At 37.2% G+C, this 19086-nt stretch overlaps 1 protein-coding gene across 16 annotated transcripts in view; it reads right to left on the minus strand.

Annotated features, from left to right (window-relative positions):
* Nucleotides 1-19086, minus strand: part of PPFIA4 (PTPRF interacting protein alpha 4) — a 121829-nt gene that overhangs the window by 61673 nt on the left and 41070 nt on the right. For 15 of the 16 annotated variants that reach the window (XM_060772457.2, XM_060772471.2, XM_060772466.2 and 12 more), the window contains exon 2: nt 10562-11431. In XM_060772457.2, coding sequence (XP_060628440.1) covers nt 10562-10798 — 237 coding nt within the window. In that variant the 5' untranslated portion in view covers nt 10799-11431. Of the gene's footprint in view, nt 1-2408; nt 2967-10561; nt 11432-19086 lie in introns of those variants that run through there. The other variant, XM_060772468.2, reaches the window with a different exon arrangement.

Below are 19086 nucleotides of genomic sequence, written 5' to 3' on the forward strand. Positions count from 1 at the left end.
AAAGTCTGTCACAGCCTCCATGTTTTCTCCCTCTATTTCCCAGTTGTCAATCATTCTTGTTGCCATCATCTTGGTTTTTTTTAATGTTTAACTACAACCCAGCCTTTGCGCTTTCTTCTTTCACCTTGATTAGAAGGGTCTCTATATATAACAAAGCATCTATATCACCCATTTTAAGAACAAGACAACAAAAGGGCAGTAGAACTTTAGAAATTAACAATTTATAATATAGTATGGCCTTTAACATAATCAAAATCAGATTTAAGAGATTTCTTCAATGTTGAAGTCAACACCACTTTGAAGCAATTTGAATTTTTTTGAAACCCCATATTGTCTGGTCATATTGGAATTATTCAAAGAGGGCTGTACTAAGGGTATATTTAACAAGTACTTCTTACTCAAGTTGCTGAAATCCTTTACAAGCTTATAGTCTTTCAAACCCATGTTTCAGATTAGACTCCACCAGGCCTTGTTCTCCCAGACCTCAAATGGTAAACTGCACAGACATAAGCTTTCCAGATTAGGTAGGGGCACCTATAAATGGATTAAAAAGTGAAATGGATGCCTAATCTTGGTTTAGTTTAGAACATAAAAAATCTAGATGCAGAAAATTCACATGGGGCAGAATAAGCCTGCTCAATTATTAGAAGCACTTTATTCAGTAGTCTTTTCTTTTAAGTTCCAGAATATATACATTATTCTAGGGTGCTTTCCCCCACAATTGAAGGTGTAGTTGATTTCAAAATCCCATGTAGCACATGATACCTTAAGAGATGCTTCCTCCATCTTGCCCCTTAGAGCAATAATAATATTTGACTGAGGATTTTAAAGTTTAAATGTTAAGTGTTGAGTGTATCAATTATGTTCTCTTCACATCCATCAGTGACACAGAGTAACAGCTGGGGATGTAAAGCAAATTGGGCTTCTAAGGACAATTCCACAAGGAAATGCCTCATTAAAAAAACACAAAAAGATGTGTTAACTGAATAAAATGCCTTAAAGAATTCAAGAAAGTAATGAGGTACAGCTGGGATAGTAGTTTCATTTTAAATACGTAAGGGGAATTACTATTACACCAGTCTTATTTTATGAATCAAAATAGATGCAGAAGCAATCAGTGCTATTGAAGTGGCACTGTGGGGAATAAATAACCCAATGTGGATGCAGTGAACTCTGAAGTAAAAGAGAAAATCCCACTGCTGGATCAGAGGCCTATCTAGTCCAGCATCCTGTTTTGCACAGTGGTTTCCCAAATGCTTCTAGAAAACCACAAGCAGCACATCTTGGAATCTGATGATATATTGATTTTTCTTTAGCAGAATAAACGAATATTTCATCCAATTCCAATAGATGAAAGGCCCAAACAATTTCAATGTAGCAATCACAACTGGACATGGTTTTCATCTTTTTTTTCTTACAACCTGTCTTTAGTTTCATTCTCTGGTGTAAACTATTTTGAATTTAATTCCAATAAGAGGGGTCACTTAGCAAACTGCAAAATTTCCATTTGGCAGTTCGGTTTTTGCTCACACAAGAAAGGAAGAGGGAAGAATGGTCAAACACAACTTAATTCCACATTTCTTTTGATAGATCGATTCTTGTTCAACCCTACACATATATAAAATGTAATTCCTCCCTGAAGCATCAATTACTATATTTCTATGACTCTTGGTGATCATACCTACTGGGATCTTTTCAGCCTGACTGTTCACCTAAGGAGCCCTTAGGGACATATGCTAAACTAGATGCAATAAAGCAGATCACTTCAGGTTAGCAATTATATTAGCCCTTTGCTCGGGTTCACATGAACCCGGCCAATGTGTAAAAACTGACCGTTATACTAGGAAAGAGAACAACAAATTCACCAACCAACTTCAGGCAGTAAGTGGGGAAAATAATAGAGTATATCTTCATACTTACTTAGCTGCTTCCCAGTTGGAATTTCTCCGATCACTCAACTGAACTACAGCATAGTCACTTGAAACAAGTCTCGATCAGCAGACCTCAACGTTCAAGTGCCCTTTTACTTGTGTACAAGGAACCTATCATATTAAGGCAACCTTTGTAAGCATAAGCTGTTCCCTACAAGTACCTTACAAAATATTGTTGGTGGCACAACTGATAGCATTAACTGAGCTATCTTCTTCCCAGGTCTATATGCACTACTGTTTCCATTTTAGAACAGATTTTTTACACACAACCTCCCCCCCCCCCCAAAAAAAAAAAAAAACCAGTGATCTATGGTTAAAAAAAAACTCCTGAAAAGAAAAGACAGAACTGGCAGAAAACAGACTGCTCATAAAGGTTCCAAGGGGCCTGGAACTACTGAAAGAGTCTCAAGAACTTCCGTCTAAATGGGCAGGTGAAAAGCTTCCATGAGCAGGCACTGAAAGGTGAATCCTGCTTACCTGATACATGAACATGCTGAAATTAGTGCCATTGAACAGATTGATGGTTATGGATTTGTTCCCTGTGTTCATTCTGGGGAATCATAGCAAGCTTGATCTGGAAATCCATGTCTCTGCTAGGCAGACGAGAAAGTAGCAACCAAATTCCGAAATGAAGGTTAGAGGCAGCCTAGGTTCCATGCTCCACCGCAGACCTTTGTGTGTGAAATTCAAACCAGCAGGAAGTTGCTTCTTGCAGAGTCTGTCTCCCCAGGAGAAGAAGGAAATCTGGGCACTGAAATAGTGCCAGCGAAGAACTTGTCAGGAGGATTTGTTTGGAGCTCACAGAAATTCTCCATCTTTCCCTTATGCTAATCACATCCCTTTTCAAGATCCAGGGGAGGCAGCAATGTGGCTTGATATGAGAGGAAAAAGAGCTGGGAGCTGGGAGAGCCAATGGCCTCCCCCCCAGAGAATCTCACAGATGCACAAAGTCCCTTCGCAATGACCTAGTTTGCTCTGCATTGCTTGCATGTTCCCTATACAAATCGTCGGAGGCAGAGGAATTGAAGCAGGAGCAGATAATAAATCCGCATAGCCCCTTAATCCAAGCGGCTGCAGAGCCCAAGAGGCGTAACCCTCACTTAGCTGACCTGGCATGCTCTCTGCCCAGCTGCTCAGCATAGAGGATTGCAAACACCAGAGCTGGGTCACTCAATCCAAGAGGTGGGTATGGAGCATGGGAGACCACAAAGAGGAATGCGTGTGAAAATCAGTCTGAGCATAGCTTCACTTAGGGCCAAGATACCATTTGACCAGCTTGGAATTTATTAGATGGGTGGACGTGGCTGACCCAGCTGGGGGACTGCCAGAGGGCAAACGTCATGCAGCTCAGAGAGAAAGCAGCAAGGCCAGAATGTGTTAAGGCCAGAAAGGGCTCATGCTAGGCTTGTAAGAGTCTATCTAAGTGTTTGGCACTCTCAACCCTGCCAAACTCTTACATACATCTGTTGCTGCTCAGCTGAATATGGAGCACCCAGAGGTTGGTAGCACCATAAAATAGGATATATTTCTGGATTAGCTTTTCGCCTCCCCAGAATACAAGAACTCCTCTCTCACTAAGAGCCAGTTAGTGAGGTGTCACTTATTTGGCCAGGCTCTGTAACAAGCTTTAGGTTTAGTTGCTCAATTTTGGATGCAAAGTCGACCTGTTAACTTATTTTCTCAGGAGAGAACCTTGGATTCTTTTTTTCTCACTAAGTTTTTATTTTACATTTTAAAAAATCACATCAAAAAAGAGAACAAGGCAAGGGATAAGGATTGTGGAGCTCTGATTAGTAGGTTAGGACCGTATAAATGTCTACTATATCACAGAGGTAGAGCAAGGGAATTAAGGAGGAAGAGAAACCTTATATTTGTTATAATTATTACATCTATATCTTCAACTCAAATACAAGGGTTGAATGCCTTCACCTTCGTTACTTGGGTTTGGAGGGAATATTTTAATAAATCAAACGCAGAAATAATCCTTAGAATGTGATCTTTAACTACCACTATTCACTTTTCAACATAATCACCAAACAATTGGATAAATTTCTGCCAACAATGAGCAAGTTTTCTGAAGCCGTCACGGAAGACATCAACACTCTATTTCCACAACCAGCATCTCACAGTTCTCTCAACGTCTTCATCAGAAGAATAATGTCCCCACAGATCTTCTTTCATTATTTGGAACAGATGGGTCAGATGGTGCTAAATCTGGACTGTATGGGAGATGTCGTATGGTGGTGAGATCCAGTCTCTCAAGTTTCAAGTCTGTGCGCTTTCATTTCAGGCGTCAGCATCCTGGGTACCCATCGTGCACAGATCTTTCGATAGACAAGCAAAGCAATAATGTGACCCACACGTTCTTGTGAAATGCCGATTATGCTTGAAATTTCTCTCTGAGTGATACGACGATAATCTTGAATCAATCTGTCAACCTTTTGTTTGTGAAACTTGGTGGTTGCTGTCACAGGGTGTCCAACTCTTTGTTTGTCATGCAAGTCAGATGTTCCCACCTCAACTTCTTTAAACTTACTCGCCCAATGACGCACAGTACTCACATCAACACAATCACCATAAACAGCTTGCATTCTCTGATGAATCTCCTTTGGGGTGACACCTGCTGTCAAGAATTTAATGACTGCATGTTACTTAAGTCACATTGACTGAACGCCTGCGCAGGGTTCTAGACTTCGCACTTTAACAACACAGCCATTCAATGCTAAGGCTTCCCTCAAAAATGGAACTATAGAGGAGAGTCTACTGAACAAGCCAGTACCTGCCGCATACCAGTACTGCCATCGATTGAGGAGTTACAAAGGTGGAGGCATTACTTTTCATTCAACCCTCTTACTATTGTACACATCGTTTTAAGTTCTGAAAGTTCCAAATGTCCTCTCTAACAGAAAAGAACACACTCTTGTCATCCAATGTCAAGACTGGTAGCATGTCTTCCTATCTTCTTTTCCAGTTTTTACACGTATTTTATCTAATTTTAACTAATGCTATATACATTTACAAATTCAATTCTATTTGTTAGTAAATTAGTATTGTGTAGGTGAGAATTCACTATGTTACACTGTCATTTTTTTCTTTTTTAAAAAACACTACACAAACATATGTATGTGTATCTGTGTGTGTGTGTGTGTGTGTGTGTATATGCAGTTATAATATATCTAAATAACAAGGTCTGCAACCATTTCTATTCTAATTAAAGAGTACTGAGAGGTCAATTATCTAAAGTCTCTAGAATATAGAGTATATAAATAATACAAAATGTAGCTATATATATACTATTAATATTAATTGGATACCACTTTGAGTCCACTTTGGGGAGTTAAAGTGGGGTTAAATTATTATTGTTATTATTATTATTATTATTATTATAAATCAACAAATCCTGCTGTGGTCATCTTTCTTTGGTTCTTTATACATTCAATAAAGGGTTTCCATTCTTCTTGAAGTTTCGATGTATATGTCTATTCTAAAGCTACAATAGACATATGGACAAAGTAAATGGACAAAGTTAATTTGTCCATTTCGGCCATTTCAAAAACTTTTGTAATCCAATCTTATGGTGTTGGTATGTTTTATTGTTTCCAATAATAATAATAATAATAATAATAATAATAAACTTTATTTATATCCTACCACCATCTCCCCAAAGGGACTCGGGGCAGCTCACAGAAAGCACTCAATAGTGCAACAAAATACAAATACAACAAAATACAGAAAGGAAAAATTAATAAGAATAAAATTAAACCCATATTAATTTAAAAGATACTATAAAACTATATACAATTCTTGCTGCTGTTATCATATAAAGAAAGATTCTTTCTTGATGTTTCAATGTCTATTTGTCTAATAATCCCAGTAAAAAGAGTTCTCGTTTTAATGGGATTTTGTACTTTAGTATAATTTTCATGTCTCTATGGATTTTATTCAGAATTCTTTAGCTTTTGGGCAAGTCCACCACAAATGATAGAAAGTTCCAGTCATGTGCTTACATTTCCAACACATGCTGGATATTTTATATATCTTTGAGAGTTTTTCTGGCATTGTGTGCAATTTATATATCATTTTGTAAACATTTTATTTGACGGTGTAATTTCTTGCAAATTTTAGTCATTTTTTCCAGAGTTCTTCCCATTTTTCTAGACTGATTGCATGACCTATATTTTTTGCCCATTGATTCATGGGTTCTTTTATTTGTTTGATTGTAAAATCTTTCAGAAGAAATTGTTAGTTTCCCAATTTGCTTATTTTTTGTCTGTAGAATTGCTTCCACGGATTCTCCGATCCTTCTAGACTAGACAAAGTTTCTGTTGAAGTTGATTATAATGAAACCATTTCATTAATGGGACTTCTTTTTGTAGCTCTTGTGGTGTTTTTAATTTCTGCAGTTACTTTTTTATTAGTTGTTTTTAGGTAGATATTTTGTCCTAGGTGTTCTTAGTTGTGGAAACGCCTGTGGTTTTGTCCATGCAGGTATTTTATTTTCTTTAATTCTTTTATATTTATTCCATACTTTCATCAATGATTTTTTTATTTGATGTTTCTTAAAGTTGGGAGTCAGATTTCATTTTATCATAAATCAGAGATGTATGCCCTCTGTATTTTGGATCAGTCCCTTCAATTGTAAGTAGTCTTACATTTTTTAAAGAAAAATCCACTCTTTTATCCATGTCCAAACCGCTGCATCATAGTGTGGTCTCATATTTTGCATCTTGTAAATTTTTCATTTTCATTTTGGGTTTTTAATTGTTCCAAATGAATTTTGTTAGTTCTTTTTTCCAAACTTTACAGTGTGCTTCTTTTGACAAAATTGTATTGTTTGATATAAATATAAACTTTTTGGAATTACATTCATTTAGATTGTTGATATTCTTCCCAATAGAGACAGGTCTAAATTATTCCACTGTTGTAGGCGTTTGTTTTTTGTTTTGTTTTTTGTACCTCTTTCCATACTTTAAAAAAAATAATTCAGAGCTTCTGTCAGTAATCTGGATTCCCAAATATTTTACTTTAGTTATATTAATTTTTGTCTCTTGTTTTAAAGTCTTTTGAGTCTTCTTAATTATATTATGAGTTATTATCTTGGTTTTATCTCTATTAATTGATAGACCTGCCACGTTTCCAAATTCTGTTATTATTTCTAGTACTTTTGGGAATATTCTTTAAAGGATTTTCAGTCAATATAACTATATTGTCTACAGACACTCTTATTTTATATTAAAAAATGTTGTTAAATCTTCCATATTGGTATTAGTCCTACACTACTGTGGCTAAAATAAAAAGTAAAGATGAAAGTGGGCATTCTTGTCTAACTCCTTTCTGGATTTCTATTTTTTGTGTAAAGTCTTCATTTATTTGTATTTTTGGGGTTTGTTCCAAATAGATTGCCTTTATTCCATTTCTAAAAAACCTATAACAACCCAGTGATTCCAGCCATGAAAGCCTTCGACAATACACTGGCAGAAAAAAATGCAAAAAGAAACTACCCATAGCCAAAAAAGAAAGAGAAGCCTCAGTAAACAACTGACGAAACTTTCAAAGACAGATGAGAAACAAAAGTGAAAGTAGCAAAAGCAACTGAAATAGGGACACAACCCTAAATCCAATTGTCCAGTGATTTGTGCACTACCAGGCATGTAGCCGGGGGGGGGGGGGGGGCTTGGGGGGCTTCAGCCCCCCCCCCCCCCTGAAATTCTCATGGTGGTCTGCGAGAAGGCCTTACTGGTACATTATTTAAACTGTTATGTTTATTCATATCATGATCTGATCACCATGCTCAATATATCCCATATGCATGGGGGTATTGGGGTAATGATACAAAAGGTTTGCTAAGGTAGAACCTCTTTCACTCAGACTCAGCACCCCCCCCCCCGAATCAAACTCAGCCCCCCCCCCCTCCCCCCGAAACAAAATCCTGGCTACGGGCCTGTGCACTACTATAATAATTCATACAGAGAAAAAAAAATGAAGACAACAATGAAATGAAGAATAAGATCTGAGAAATCAAAGTGAAATTTAAACCAAGATTGGGGATTTTCTACAGTAGCAGAAAAAACCTAACTTGGCCAAGTAGAAATGAAAGAATAATTGAAACAATGCATCGAAAAACTATGTAAAAGAGAGAAAAAGATGACAGATTCATTTAAGGAAGAATAATTTGAAGATATGTTGGAGAATTTAATGGTCAGAATCACTGAGTTGCTGTAAGTTTTTTGGGCTGTATGGCCATGTTCCAGAAGCATTCTCTCCTGATGTTTCACCTATGGCAGGCATCCTAAAGATTGTGAGGTTTGGTCTTCACAACCAGGTTACCAGTATTAAAAAAACACCAGAATCAAGACATTAAAGAAGGAATACCACTCAGAAACAGGAGAACTCCAGAAAGCAATCAATCAATCAAGAGCAAGTTAACACCAAACAGAAGATGTCTCTAGGCAACAGAGGATAGCCCGTCTTTATATAGATACCTTCACTGATTGACTTTGCAACTTTATAGCTACTTAATGCTATTCAAGCTTGCTAATTGCACCATTTACACTTGCATTAAACAGATAAGGGTTATTTCTCCCAACCTGAACATTCCACAAATATATATACACTCCACTTGCTTAAGTGCCAACAAAGCCTCTGAAGATGCCAGCTACAGATGCAGGCGAAATGACAGAAGAGGTTTGGGGTTTTGTTTTTGTTTTTTTGGGTCAGGAGCAACTTGAGAACCTGCAAGTCGGCCAATTTTCTCACACCAGAAGCTACTGGAACATGGCCATACAGCCCGAAAAAACTCACAGGAAACCGTCCAAAATATTATTACAACTGTACTGATGAGCTTCAATAAATCCCTACATGCTGCTGTAAATATAGGTAGTATGAATGGATTGCCATAAAACTAACAAAGGAGTATATACCCATGAACAGCCAGGAATGTATCTGTTTGGGAGAAATTAAGTGGATAAAGCAATTATAGCACTACAAGTGAACCACTGAAATTTTAATCAAATTGGGGTGGGATGGGGTGGGGAAACAACAAAGAAAGAATGGAATTTTACTTAGAAGTCTTTTCTTGATTGTAGTACCTCCTTCAGGCACTCCATAAAAAAAATTAATAAAAAGATTACATTTGGCACCAGCTCTGGAATCATCCCTAGATTCTAGCACCATCTACAGGAACTAACAATCCATAACAATGTACCAGAATCTTAAATATAGGGGACATCCACGAGAACAATAACCATATTATATACAGTGCTCATGGTCCAGTAAATTTGAAATCCTAGTTAGACATTTACTATAATAAAATATCTTTAGATATGCATGCTGAATATGGACTTAAAACAAGATGGGCAACAGTAATAGAAGAAGCCAATTTTTAGGCTAGTCAAACACGTGGGTTAAACTTTTTAGCTTATTGTTTGCTTGCTTTTGTAGCTTTTATTTAAAAAAAATTTTGGGGTAGATCTAACAACAGAAGAAATGTTTGCTTTCAACTTTTAAAACTTTTGTTAGACTTCTGATGATGAGCAAATCAAGTACCCTTAAATGCCTTGCCACAAAGTTATTTCTATTCCATCAATTAATTGACTTCAGTATTTCTTACCATCCTTAAACCTACTCATTTTTATAATGTAATTTACCTAAATTAAAAGCAGTAAAATAACAAAACAATAGAAAACCCATCTTTATTGTAAAAATAAATTCAAAATTAAAACTATGATACTAACCAATCCTTTAACTAATGAATTGAGAGATTCTAGGTCAGTGTCAACCTTCACTGCTGCTTAATCTGGCTCCTCAATAGAAGCTTATCTTACATGAGACAGCCTACTTGCAGTTGTACTACAATCCGCATTGCCTCTTCTCCCACAAGAATACACCATTCTATAACTGCTGTGCCATCGTGAACCGCAACAATATATTATGTATTTGGTACCAAGAAACAGTAACTATTTCAGATTTGCACTGACAGCATTTCAAATTCTATAAACCATCTAGCACAGACTTCTGAAAAACCAATTCAGGTACATGAGATCAGCCCACAAAGTAACAGTATTCCTCTAATGTTTAAAGAACAGCACTTGTTCTCATCTACAGTGGCAGTATTTCAAGATAAAAAAAAGGCTCATGATTTCAATTTTTTAAACTTAAGCCATTATCCAGAAGAATGGAATGTAATACTTGCAGAGATAATATTGGGAATTTAGTATTACCAGAAAGATAACATTTACAGTTTGGACAACTCCTCCACTTTAAACATGGCAGTCTCCTTCAAAGCCTTACCTCTGAAAAAGTGGCAGAACTCCTCCTGTTACACACTCTTTCCACACTACTCAAGATTACGGCTGCAGTCTGGCACAAGTCTACTTGAAAGTCTCAATGAAACTTATTTGTTTTTTCCATCTTTATTAGTAAGGCTATAGAGCAAGAGGAAACAGGCTGCCCATCATTACATTACGATCAAAATGAAACTTAGTTAATCTTTTAAAATTTAAGGCAGGGATTAGAAATAATGTATTGTTTCTCAGCTTTCTTTAGACATAAATTAGAGCATATGACAAAATTGCATCCCTGATGACCTCTTCAACAGCCACATATTATCCATATTTACAGTATTTTCTTACCTGAGGTAGAGCAGAGTTCAGTTGCCTCTGTAACTGGTCTCGCTCATGCAAGGTCTCCTGTAGCCGGCCCTGAGTCACAGACAGAGTCTCACGTGTTTCCCGAAGCGTCTCTAGGAGCTTATCTCTCTCATCAAGCATGTTCACCATCAGCTGTTCAAAGTTGGCATCAGAATCAGAGCCAGGCTGTGACCCCAAAGGGTCACTCTCACTGATGGTAGGCATTACCTCACACATCATGGCAACACTTGGGAAATGCCCTGTGATACAGAAAGCTCAGAATTTGGCAGGAATGTCCTTTTCAAAATGCGTCTTAAAGCTATTGAAGCAGCAAGCTACAGTCACATGGTTATTGCAACCCATCGTAGCATATAGCAGCTGACATATGCAGACCACACGGTAAGGTCTGTAAACCTTCCATTTCCCTATGCAAACAAATAAATGAAGCTTACATCACCCTTTACAAAATTTGATAAATCATCACAGCATTATTAATGTTGAACATATGAAGAAATTAAGGCCAGCAAGGTCCCCAGACTGAACTGACAGTATGGTCCTGTGAGAGTCATTCCAAGAACGGTATCTTTCAAATCTCTTCAGTGATTGTCACCAGCCATGGCATGGGGTCTATGTTGTTCAGAAAAATAAACTGCTTTCTTTCAGCATGAGCTTCAGTGCTGTCTTGAGAGATTCAAAGATGTTAGAAGAGCTATGAAACATTTCCCTTTTCCCGAGAGCATTAATAAAAGATCATCTTGGATGGTTCAACCAACAGCTTCTGAAGTCTCAAGTGGCACCGGGCAAATTGGATATTTTCCATAGAAAGTTACATGTTTGCCAAAGGCTCTTCATCTTTCATTCTTTGTGTAGGACCTGTAGGGAAATAATGGCAGAAATTACATTAGAGTTTGCCTACTCCTTCACAACTCTTTCCTCCCAAAATTTAAATCAATACATAAGACTTCTTTGGTTTTAACTATTTCTGTTTACTATTCTGAATTACTGAGCTTCCTTCACATTTGGATAATAGCTGCAATCTTTAAAAATGCAATGGTATTCCTTGGTGACAAAAATAAATAATAAATAATATATCAGTACTATATAAGATGAATAAAAATACAAGCTTCCCAAAATTGACTGAAACAAATTCAAAACCAAAGAAATAAGATGAGACAAACATAATGCCACTGTGAATATATTAATCTGATAGAAAAATCGAGGATTTAAAAAAAAACAGATTTTAAAAAAACATGTCCTCTCTCTAGATTCCTCCACTGCAGCTGGAATCAGCAAAGATGAACTGGGAAAGGCAGGCAAAAGATGGGAAACCAGCCATTTCTCTAAGCACACCAGAGGAAATCAGCAGAAGTGATGGGCAAAGAAACATTATTGGTGAAAAGGAAGATTAAGGGAAAAATCATAAGTTAGTGAATGTGTGGTTCATAGATCTGGCTTTTTGTTTGTTAGTTTAGTATATGTGTACGTTTATACATGTGCATTTTGTTTTTCTGTTTATGTTCTGTTATTTTAATACATACTGAGTTGTAATTCCATAGTAGTAGATAGAATGTAATTGTATAGTTTTTAGTATTATATATCCTAAAGATTTGTTTGTTTGCTTTAATCACTGCTGTTCTATTATGTTTTTTCTTTCTTGAAAAAATTTAAAAAGAACAGAAGCAGTGCCATAGCACACAGAGGTATCACACTGATCTGTGTATACTTTGACACAGGTGTATTGGTGTCATTTTACATGGATTTTTTAGTTATATCTGAGTATTTACAGTAATTAATTAAAAATATTTCTGATGACATTTTTTATTTTTCCTGGTTATCAAAAACAACTAGGGTTATAAAGATGCTAGACCAGACTTTGCAGGTTCTCAGACTTGGTATGAAATCCAATAAACTGACATGAAATATGGGTAAAACAGGATCTGTGAATTTCTGGTCCACACTCTCGCAACTGTGCAAGCAATTTGCTCTGCATAGAGTTGCATTCACTCAGAACAAAAAGGTGAGTATCTTGGAATTACTCCTAGACTCATCTCTGTCACTGGGGGCCCAAGTAAACACTGTGGCTCCGAGTGCCTGGGGCCACCTTCAATTAGTATACTGACCGCAGCCTTTTCAGAACAAAGAAAACCTAGCAACTAGTAGCAATCTGATTAGACTACTGCAATGTTCTCCATACAATCTAATCATCCTTAGCTAGCCACTTTAGGTACTGTATTGTGTTATAGGTGTCCAATTGAATGCTTAACACCAAATAAATCAGTCACCAACTGAGTATTCAATTGTCTGTTAAAGACTTCGTGTTCCATACTTCTCCCCAAACACACACTTCCATAAGCTGCAAGGAGGATGTAGCCATAAAACTGAGGGAAATTACACTCAAGAGAAAATGTATCATACCATAAGAATAATTCAGACTGAAAGATCTCTTCCTCGTGCAAGAAGATATATGCCAAGCATTTCTGCTAAAATACATTCAATTACACCTTGTCTGAAATGAGGATACTAATACAGGAAAAATAGTCAGGAAGGATTTTTTTTGTGTGTGTCAGGAGTAATTTGAGAAATTGCAAGTTGCTTCTGGTGTGAGAGAATTGGCTATCTCCAAAGACGCTGCCCAGGGGACGCTCGGATGTTTTGATGTTTTACTATCCTTTTGGGAGGTTTCTCTCATGTCTCCGCATGGGAAGCTGGAGCTGAAAGAGAGAGCTCAACCCACTCTTCCCAGATTCGGACCGCTGACGTATTGGTCAGCAGTCCTGCCAACACAAGCGTTTAACCCACTGTGCCACCGAAGGCTCCTAGGCAGTAATTAGTATGCAAATATAGTTTCAATAGCCTAGAAGTGCTGAGGACGCTAGACCTGCAAGAATACCTCATAAAAAACTCCTGATCCTCTGGTCAGCCACAAAATATATTTGATACAGCATCACTACTTCAGCATTCATGTGATTTGTTCCCAAGATCAACATACTACAATGAAAATCATTTCCACTGTAGTACAAAAATATTAGTGGGGGGGGGGGGGGGGGATAGCAAGCAAAGAATATAGAACAGTAGCATTCCAATTGCTAGCTGCAGTCATTTGCAGTAAGATGCTGCTATGTGCTTTCAAGTGATTTCTGATGTATAGCAAACCTGAAGTGAAGCTATCATAGGGCTTTCTTTTCAATATTAATTCAGCGAGGATTTGCCTTTGCCTCTGAGGTTGAGAGTATGTGACTTGTCCAAGGTCAGCCAGTGGGTTTCCATGGCTGAGCAGGGATTCAAACCCTGGTTTCCATAGTCATAGTCCAACATGCAAGCCACTACACCATGCTGAATCTAGCAGTTGCAGTGTGGAATAATATAAATATGAAAACCAACATAAATTACTGTAAAATACAGATGAATTACAGATGGATGTCTAAATATAGTTTCTCTACAACGAGTTTACATGTGTTATTGGATTTCAGTTCCCCAAAATCTCAGCCAGTATTTGATTTCAGATTTTGGGTTCTAAAAACAATATTACCTGAAGCCTACCTCCTAGTTTGAAAGTCTTTACTCTGGAGTTTCAACAGAAGACTGCATGTTTGCAACAAAAGACTTCTAGCAAGCCGTCCACCATCTACATACATGTGTTAAAAGAGGAAGGAGTTTGTCCTCAATGTTCGTAATCATCTTGAAGACTAGATCAAGCTATGGTGAGAGAGGAAGCAGGTTTCATAACTGTAGAGTAGACTACAAGCAACTTCCTCTGAGTCTTGCTAAGAAAATTCTATGATAGGTTTGCTGTAAGTTAGAGTCAACTTGAAAACACATAACAGTAACAGTAGCAGCAACAAAAACGACCACAACCAGCATAGAACAGTTAGATTAGTTGTAAATCAGGTGAGTAAAATGTACTCTATTTTGTTAGAGATGTGTGTCACAGAAGACACATGCACCATTTCATTCAGTTGGACCACCACACTGGCCAAATTGCACTGGCTAATTTAATGCACCCTATTTCACCAAAGAAAAAGAAACAAGTGTTCCTGTTACACCAAGGTATCAGAAAAGGCAGGTCACTGCTTGGAGAATTTATCTTGTTTAGGGGAAATGATGTCTTTGACCATTTTTATTATCATTAGCTGAAAAAGAATTCCTTACAACTACCAGATACATGCACATGACTAATTTTGTCTATTACTTTGATTATACTTCATTTGTGACTTACTTACTATAGATTTCAGTGGCATGTCTACAAAGTGTGTACATTGCCCTCTCTTGTCATCCCTATGCATGAACCTAAGATGACATGGTGTGTAACCTGTGTTGCAATTTGGTACAAGTATAAAATGTTACACACTAGACTGCAGGCAACATCTGGGACCAAGGAGGTGACAGTTTTTGCTAAGAATGTTTTCTTATTTCCTTGGATTAAGTGGGTCAAACATGAGCAGATTTCTAGATATTTCTCTTAGATACTTTACATGTATTTCAAATTTGAACTATACATCTTGTATCCAGAATGAAAAAGAAATTAAAAAGCTGACCTTGCATGTATCCATAGACAGAATGTGTAAACATGACTGCAACCAACCAAGAATTCAAATCTCAAGACTTGCAGTCCTGTCATGGAATAACAAGAGAGCTAGCCTGCATTTTTTCTGTTACTGAGGCCACAGCAGGATATTCAATTCATGTAAAACTACAACATCAAATAACAACATCTGAGAATTTATGTTAAGAGCTTCAAAGATTCTGCTGGATATCACATACCCATCAAGGATACGTTTTTTCTTGACAGAGGCCTTAAAATATCTTCTTTATATATTCTGAAAACTTGACTTATTTATTATTATCTTTATTTACACCCCACCTTTCTCCCCATGGGGATTCACCCATTTGTCTTCACCCACTCAGCCAATCTCCCTCAGGTCATTTTAATGAGCCAAAAAGGGCAAGGGGTCAGCATATAAAGTAGCAGCTTTCCTTTCTCCAAGGATCCAGAAAAACACTAAAAACATAGATGTGGAAGCAGGCCTTTGACAATAGTTGACTATAATTTAATTGATGGAGGCTTTTAAATGCATTCCAATACCAACTGGATTTTTAATTGGTTATTAACAGTAGCTGGGTTTTTTTGCCTCTTACGTATAATATATTTTATTCCAACACAAAATGTTATACTTTGTGATGTTTTGATGTTATAATAGAATACTTTTATAGCTGCTTTTGATTTTGTATTACGTTTTGTTGATCTGTGTTGTTTTGTTTGTTATTATTACTATGTATGTTGTATTTTTGCTGTAAGCTGCCCCAAGTCTCTTTTGGAAGAGGGAGTGGGATACAAATAAAGTTTATTATTATTATACTGTCCACATCCTAAATTGTACAAACTGAAAATAATCCATATGGAAATCAGGAGCCAAGTTACACCCATTGGCACTGTATCAACTACATATTATTCAATTTATTTTATTTAATAACAGCTTTTAAATGTTCATTAAAAAGGTTAAAAGAAATAAAAAGTATGATAAATTGAAGATGGCAATTCTTCTTTCCTGATGCTCCTTTAAGCACAAATCCTTCCCCATACTGTTTTCTGCTGTCCTGAACTAGGACTCAGAGCAATGTGTTCAAATTACAGGAAAGGAGATTCCACCTGAACATTAGGAAGAACTTCTTGACCATGAAAGCTGTTCAACAGTGAAATTCTTTGCCCAGAGTATGGTGGAAGCTCCTTCCTTGGAGGTTTTTAAATAGAGGCTGAATGGCCATTTGTTGGGGGTACTTTGATTGTGCTTTTCCTGAATAGCAGAGAGTTGGACTAGATTGCGCATGTGGTCAATTCCAATTCTATTACTCAATTATTCTATTTTATCACTCCGGGTCTTTGTGGCAGCTTATGGTGACTCAGGGCCTCAGTCTCCAAAGAGAAGCACTCACAATTCACAGTTAAGAGTACCACCAGTGGAGCACATTGGGCAGTCAGCAGCTGGATAGCAACCAACACCCTTCTCATCCAGATGTCTCTGTTTCTCTCTCTTTTCAGAGTGCTTTGGAATTATAACCTTCTCTAAATCCACCTGATGTGGCAAGAAACATCAGTGACTTCAAGGGACTAATTTAAATAGCATCCAGTAAAATCATTTGGTGCAAAATGTATCAGCGGGCTGCTAATTGGTCCACAAGTGTCCCCAAATTTTCTCTTGAGGGGCATGGTTGCTTTGCATCTTATCTAAGAGAGGAAAGCAGAATATCTATTATTATTATTATTATTATTATTATTATTATTATTATTATTATTTGCACAGGGCCATCACAACAACAGGAAGTGACTGAGTAGGCCATAACTTCCTGTTATGAAAACAAAGCTTCTTCTGGCCAGTGAGACAAAAACATACCAAAATGCCCCATGCCCAGAGGAGTCATATGCAACTCACTAGCCACACTTTGCCACTCCAATATATACACTCGTGTAATGTTTTGCTGTTGTATTTTGCTAACACAGCAGCTAACTAGAATACAATAGGAAGCAAAACCCCTCTATTCCATTTTTTCCATATAGTAATGTATTAAACCACACTGCCTTTGATACTGGAGTTGATGTACTGTATACAGTAACTATACTGAATAGCAGCCATTGGCAATTCTAGCTTTCTTTAATTTATCTGACCTGTTTGAGAGACTGAGATGAAGGGGATATATAATTATCTAAAAGATTCTAAACTCCAAAAAAAATCAAGCGATTCATTTAATCATCAAATAATATCAAATTCCGGTGTCACTAAAATAACAAGATTCAGGGAAGTACACAGTGCTTCTCCATTCAAGTAAGATCAACAACCAAATCAAAACTTAGAATTCTGCCATGGATGCTGGATAGTAAAATACGCAGCCAGAAAATTCAGTTTTATACAGGGGGAAAGTTTCATCTTTCTTGAAATGAGAAGGGCTGCTGACACATTTGCATTCCCTTTTAAAACATCAAGGTAGTTGTCAGCCTCATGCAATAAGCAATTATCAATAAGCAATTATCAGTATCACTGTGGAATCATACAACCATGCAGTTACAGCAGCTCTCACTTTCCTAACACTGGTACACACAATTATTCTTCTGCATTACTCAGATCATAACTACAAGTGCTAATTTATTCAGAGTCACTGGCACAAGTATCACTGCCAAAAGCCATGCTATAACACCCTAAAGCTTTGATGAGGCACGTAATTATGCCTTGCTGCACACTGGCTGCAAACTCTTAATACATCATGCCCCCTGCCTTAGCACACAAGTCACAATGGGAAGTGATTTCACCCTCTGGAACACAGACAAGAACACTATTCCTGAAAAAAAGGACCCTGACCACCCATTTTATTTGGAAAAGGAAGACAGCAGCATTTACCATCAGCTGTGCCTATTGACTTCAATAGAGCTCATTGGTCTACACTAACTGCAATAATTCAGCAACTGTATCTTTAGCCTCAAAAATGGAATCCACAAGCAAGGCTGAAAAAGATTCTCAGCTCATATCTGAGAATGAAATCACAAATGCTTATATATAGCATATAAACCAAACCCATCCTAAGGTAGTAACATTTATTCAGTAGGATCCCACAGAACCATAGTTGGAAGAGACCACAAGGGCCATCCTGTCAAACTCCCTTCTATGCAGAAATATACAATGATGGCACCCCCAACAGATGGCAACCCAGTCTCTGTTTAAAAACCTCCAGAGAAAGAGATTCTATCATTGTTGGTGAAAGGGCTCGTCTCACATGATGCCATTGTATCTTTTGTAAGATTTCCTCTCCCTTTCCATGGCTTACACTAGTGGAATCTCTCTTTTTGTAATTTTAATCCTCTGGCTTCTGTTGTAGTCTCCCATAGCAGCAGAAAACAAACTTGCTCCATCTTCTGAATGATATCCCTTCAAATATTTAAAGATGGCAATGATCCTTACATCTTCCCTTCAAGCTAAACATGCTCACCTCACTAAGTCACTCCTCAGATCCTTTACCTTCTTACTTGTCTTTCTCCAAACATGTTCCAATTTATCAATATTCATCTTGAAGGGAGGTGGCCAGAACTGGCTGCAATTTCCAGATGAGGTCTATCCAAACTGAACAGAAAGGCAATACTACTTCCATAGATCTGAACACTATAATCCTGTTGATGTAGACTAGAATTGCATTGGTTTTCTTGGTGAGTGCAACACACCGTGATTCATGTTTTGCTTCTGATCTGCCCCCAGATCATTTTCAAATACAACATTGTCTAGCCAGATGTCACCCATTCTATATTTGTATATTTCATTTTCCTGCGTAAATATAGTGTCTAACATTTATCCCTGATAAGTTTCATTTTCGGTAGTTCTGACCTAGCTCTTCAATCTATTACAGACATTTAGAATTGTAATCCTGTCCTGTGGGGTATTGATTACCCCTCCTAATTTGGTGTCATCTTTAAACTTGAAATACATGTCTTCTATTCAATCACACAAAACTGTATAAAGATGCTAAACAACAATAGAACGAAGACAAAA

The sequence above is a fragment of the Anolis sagrei genome, chromosome 4 (assembly GCF_037176765.1).
Source record: "Anolis sagrei isolate rAnoSag1 chromosome 4, rAnoSag1.mat, whole genome shotgun sequence".
Lineage (NCBI taxonomy): Eukaryota > Metazoa > Chordata > Lepidosauria > Squamata > Dactyloidae > Anolis > Anolis sagrei.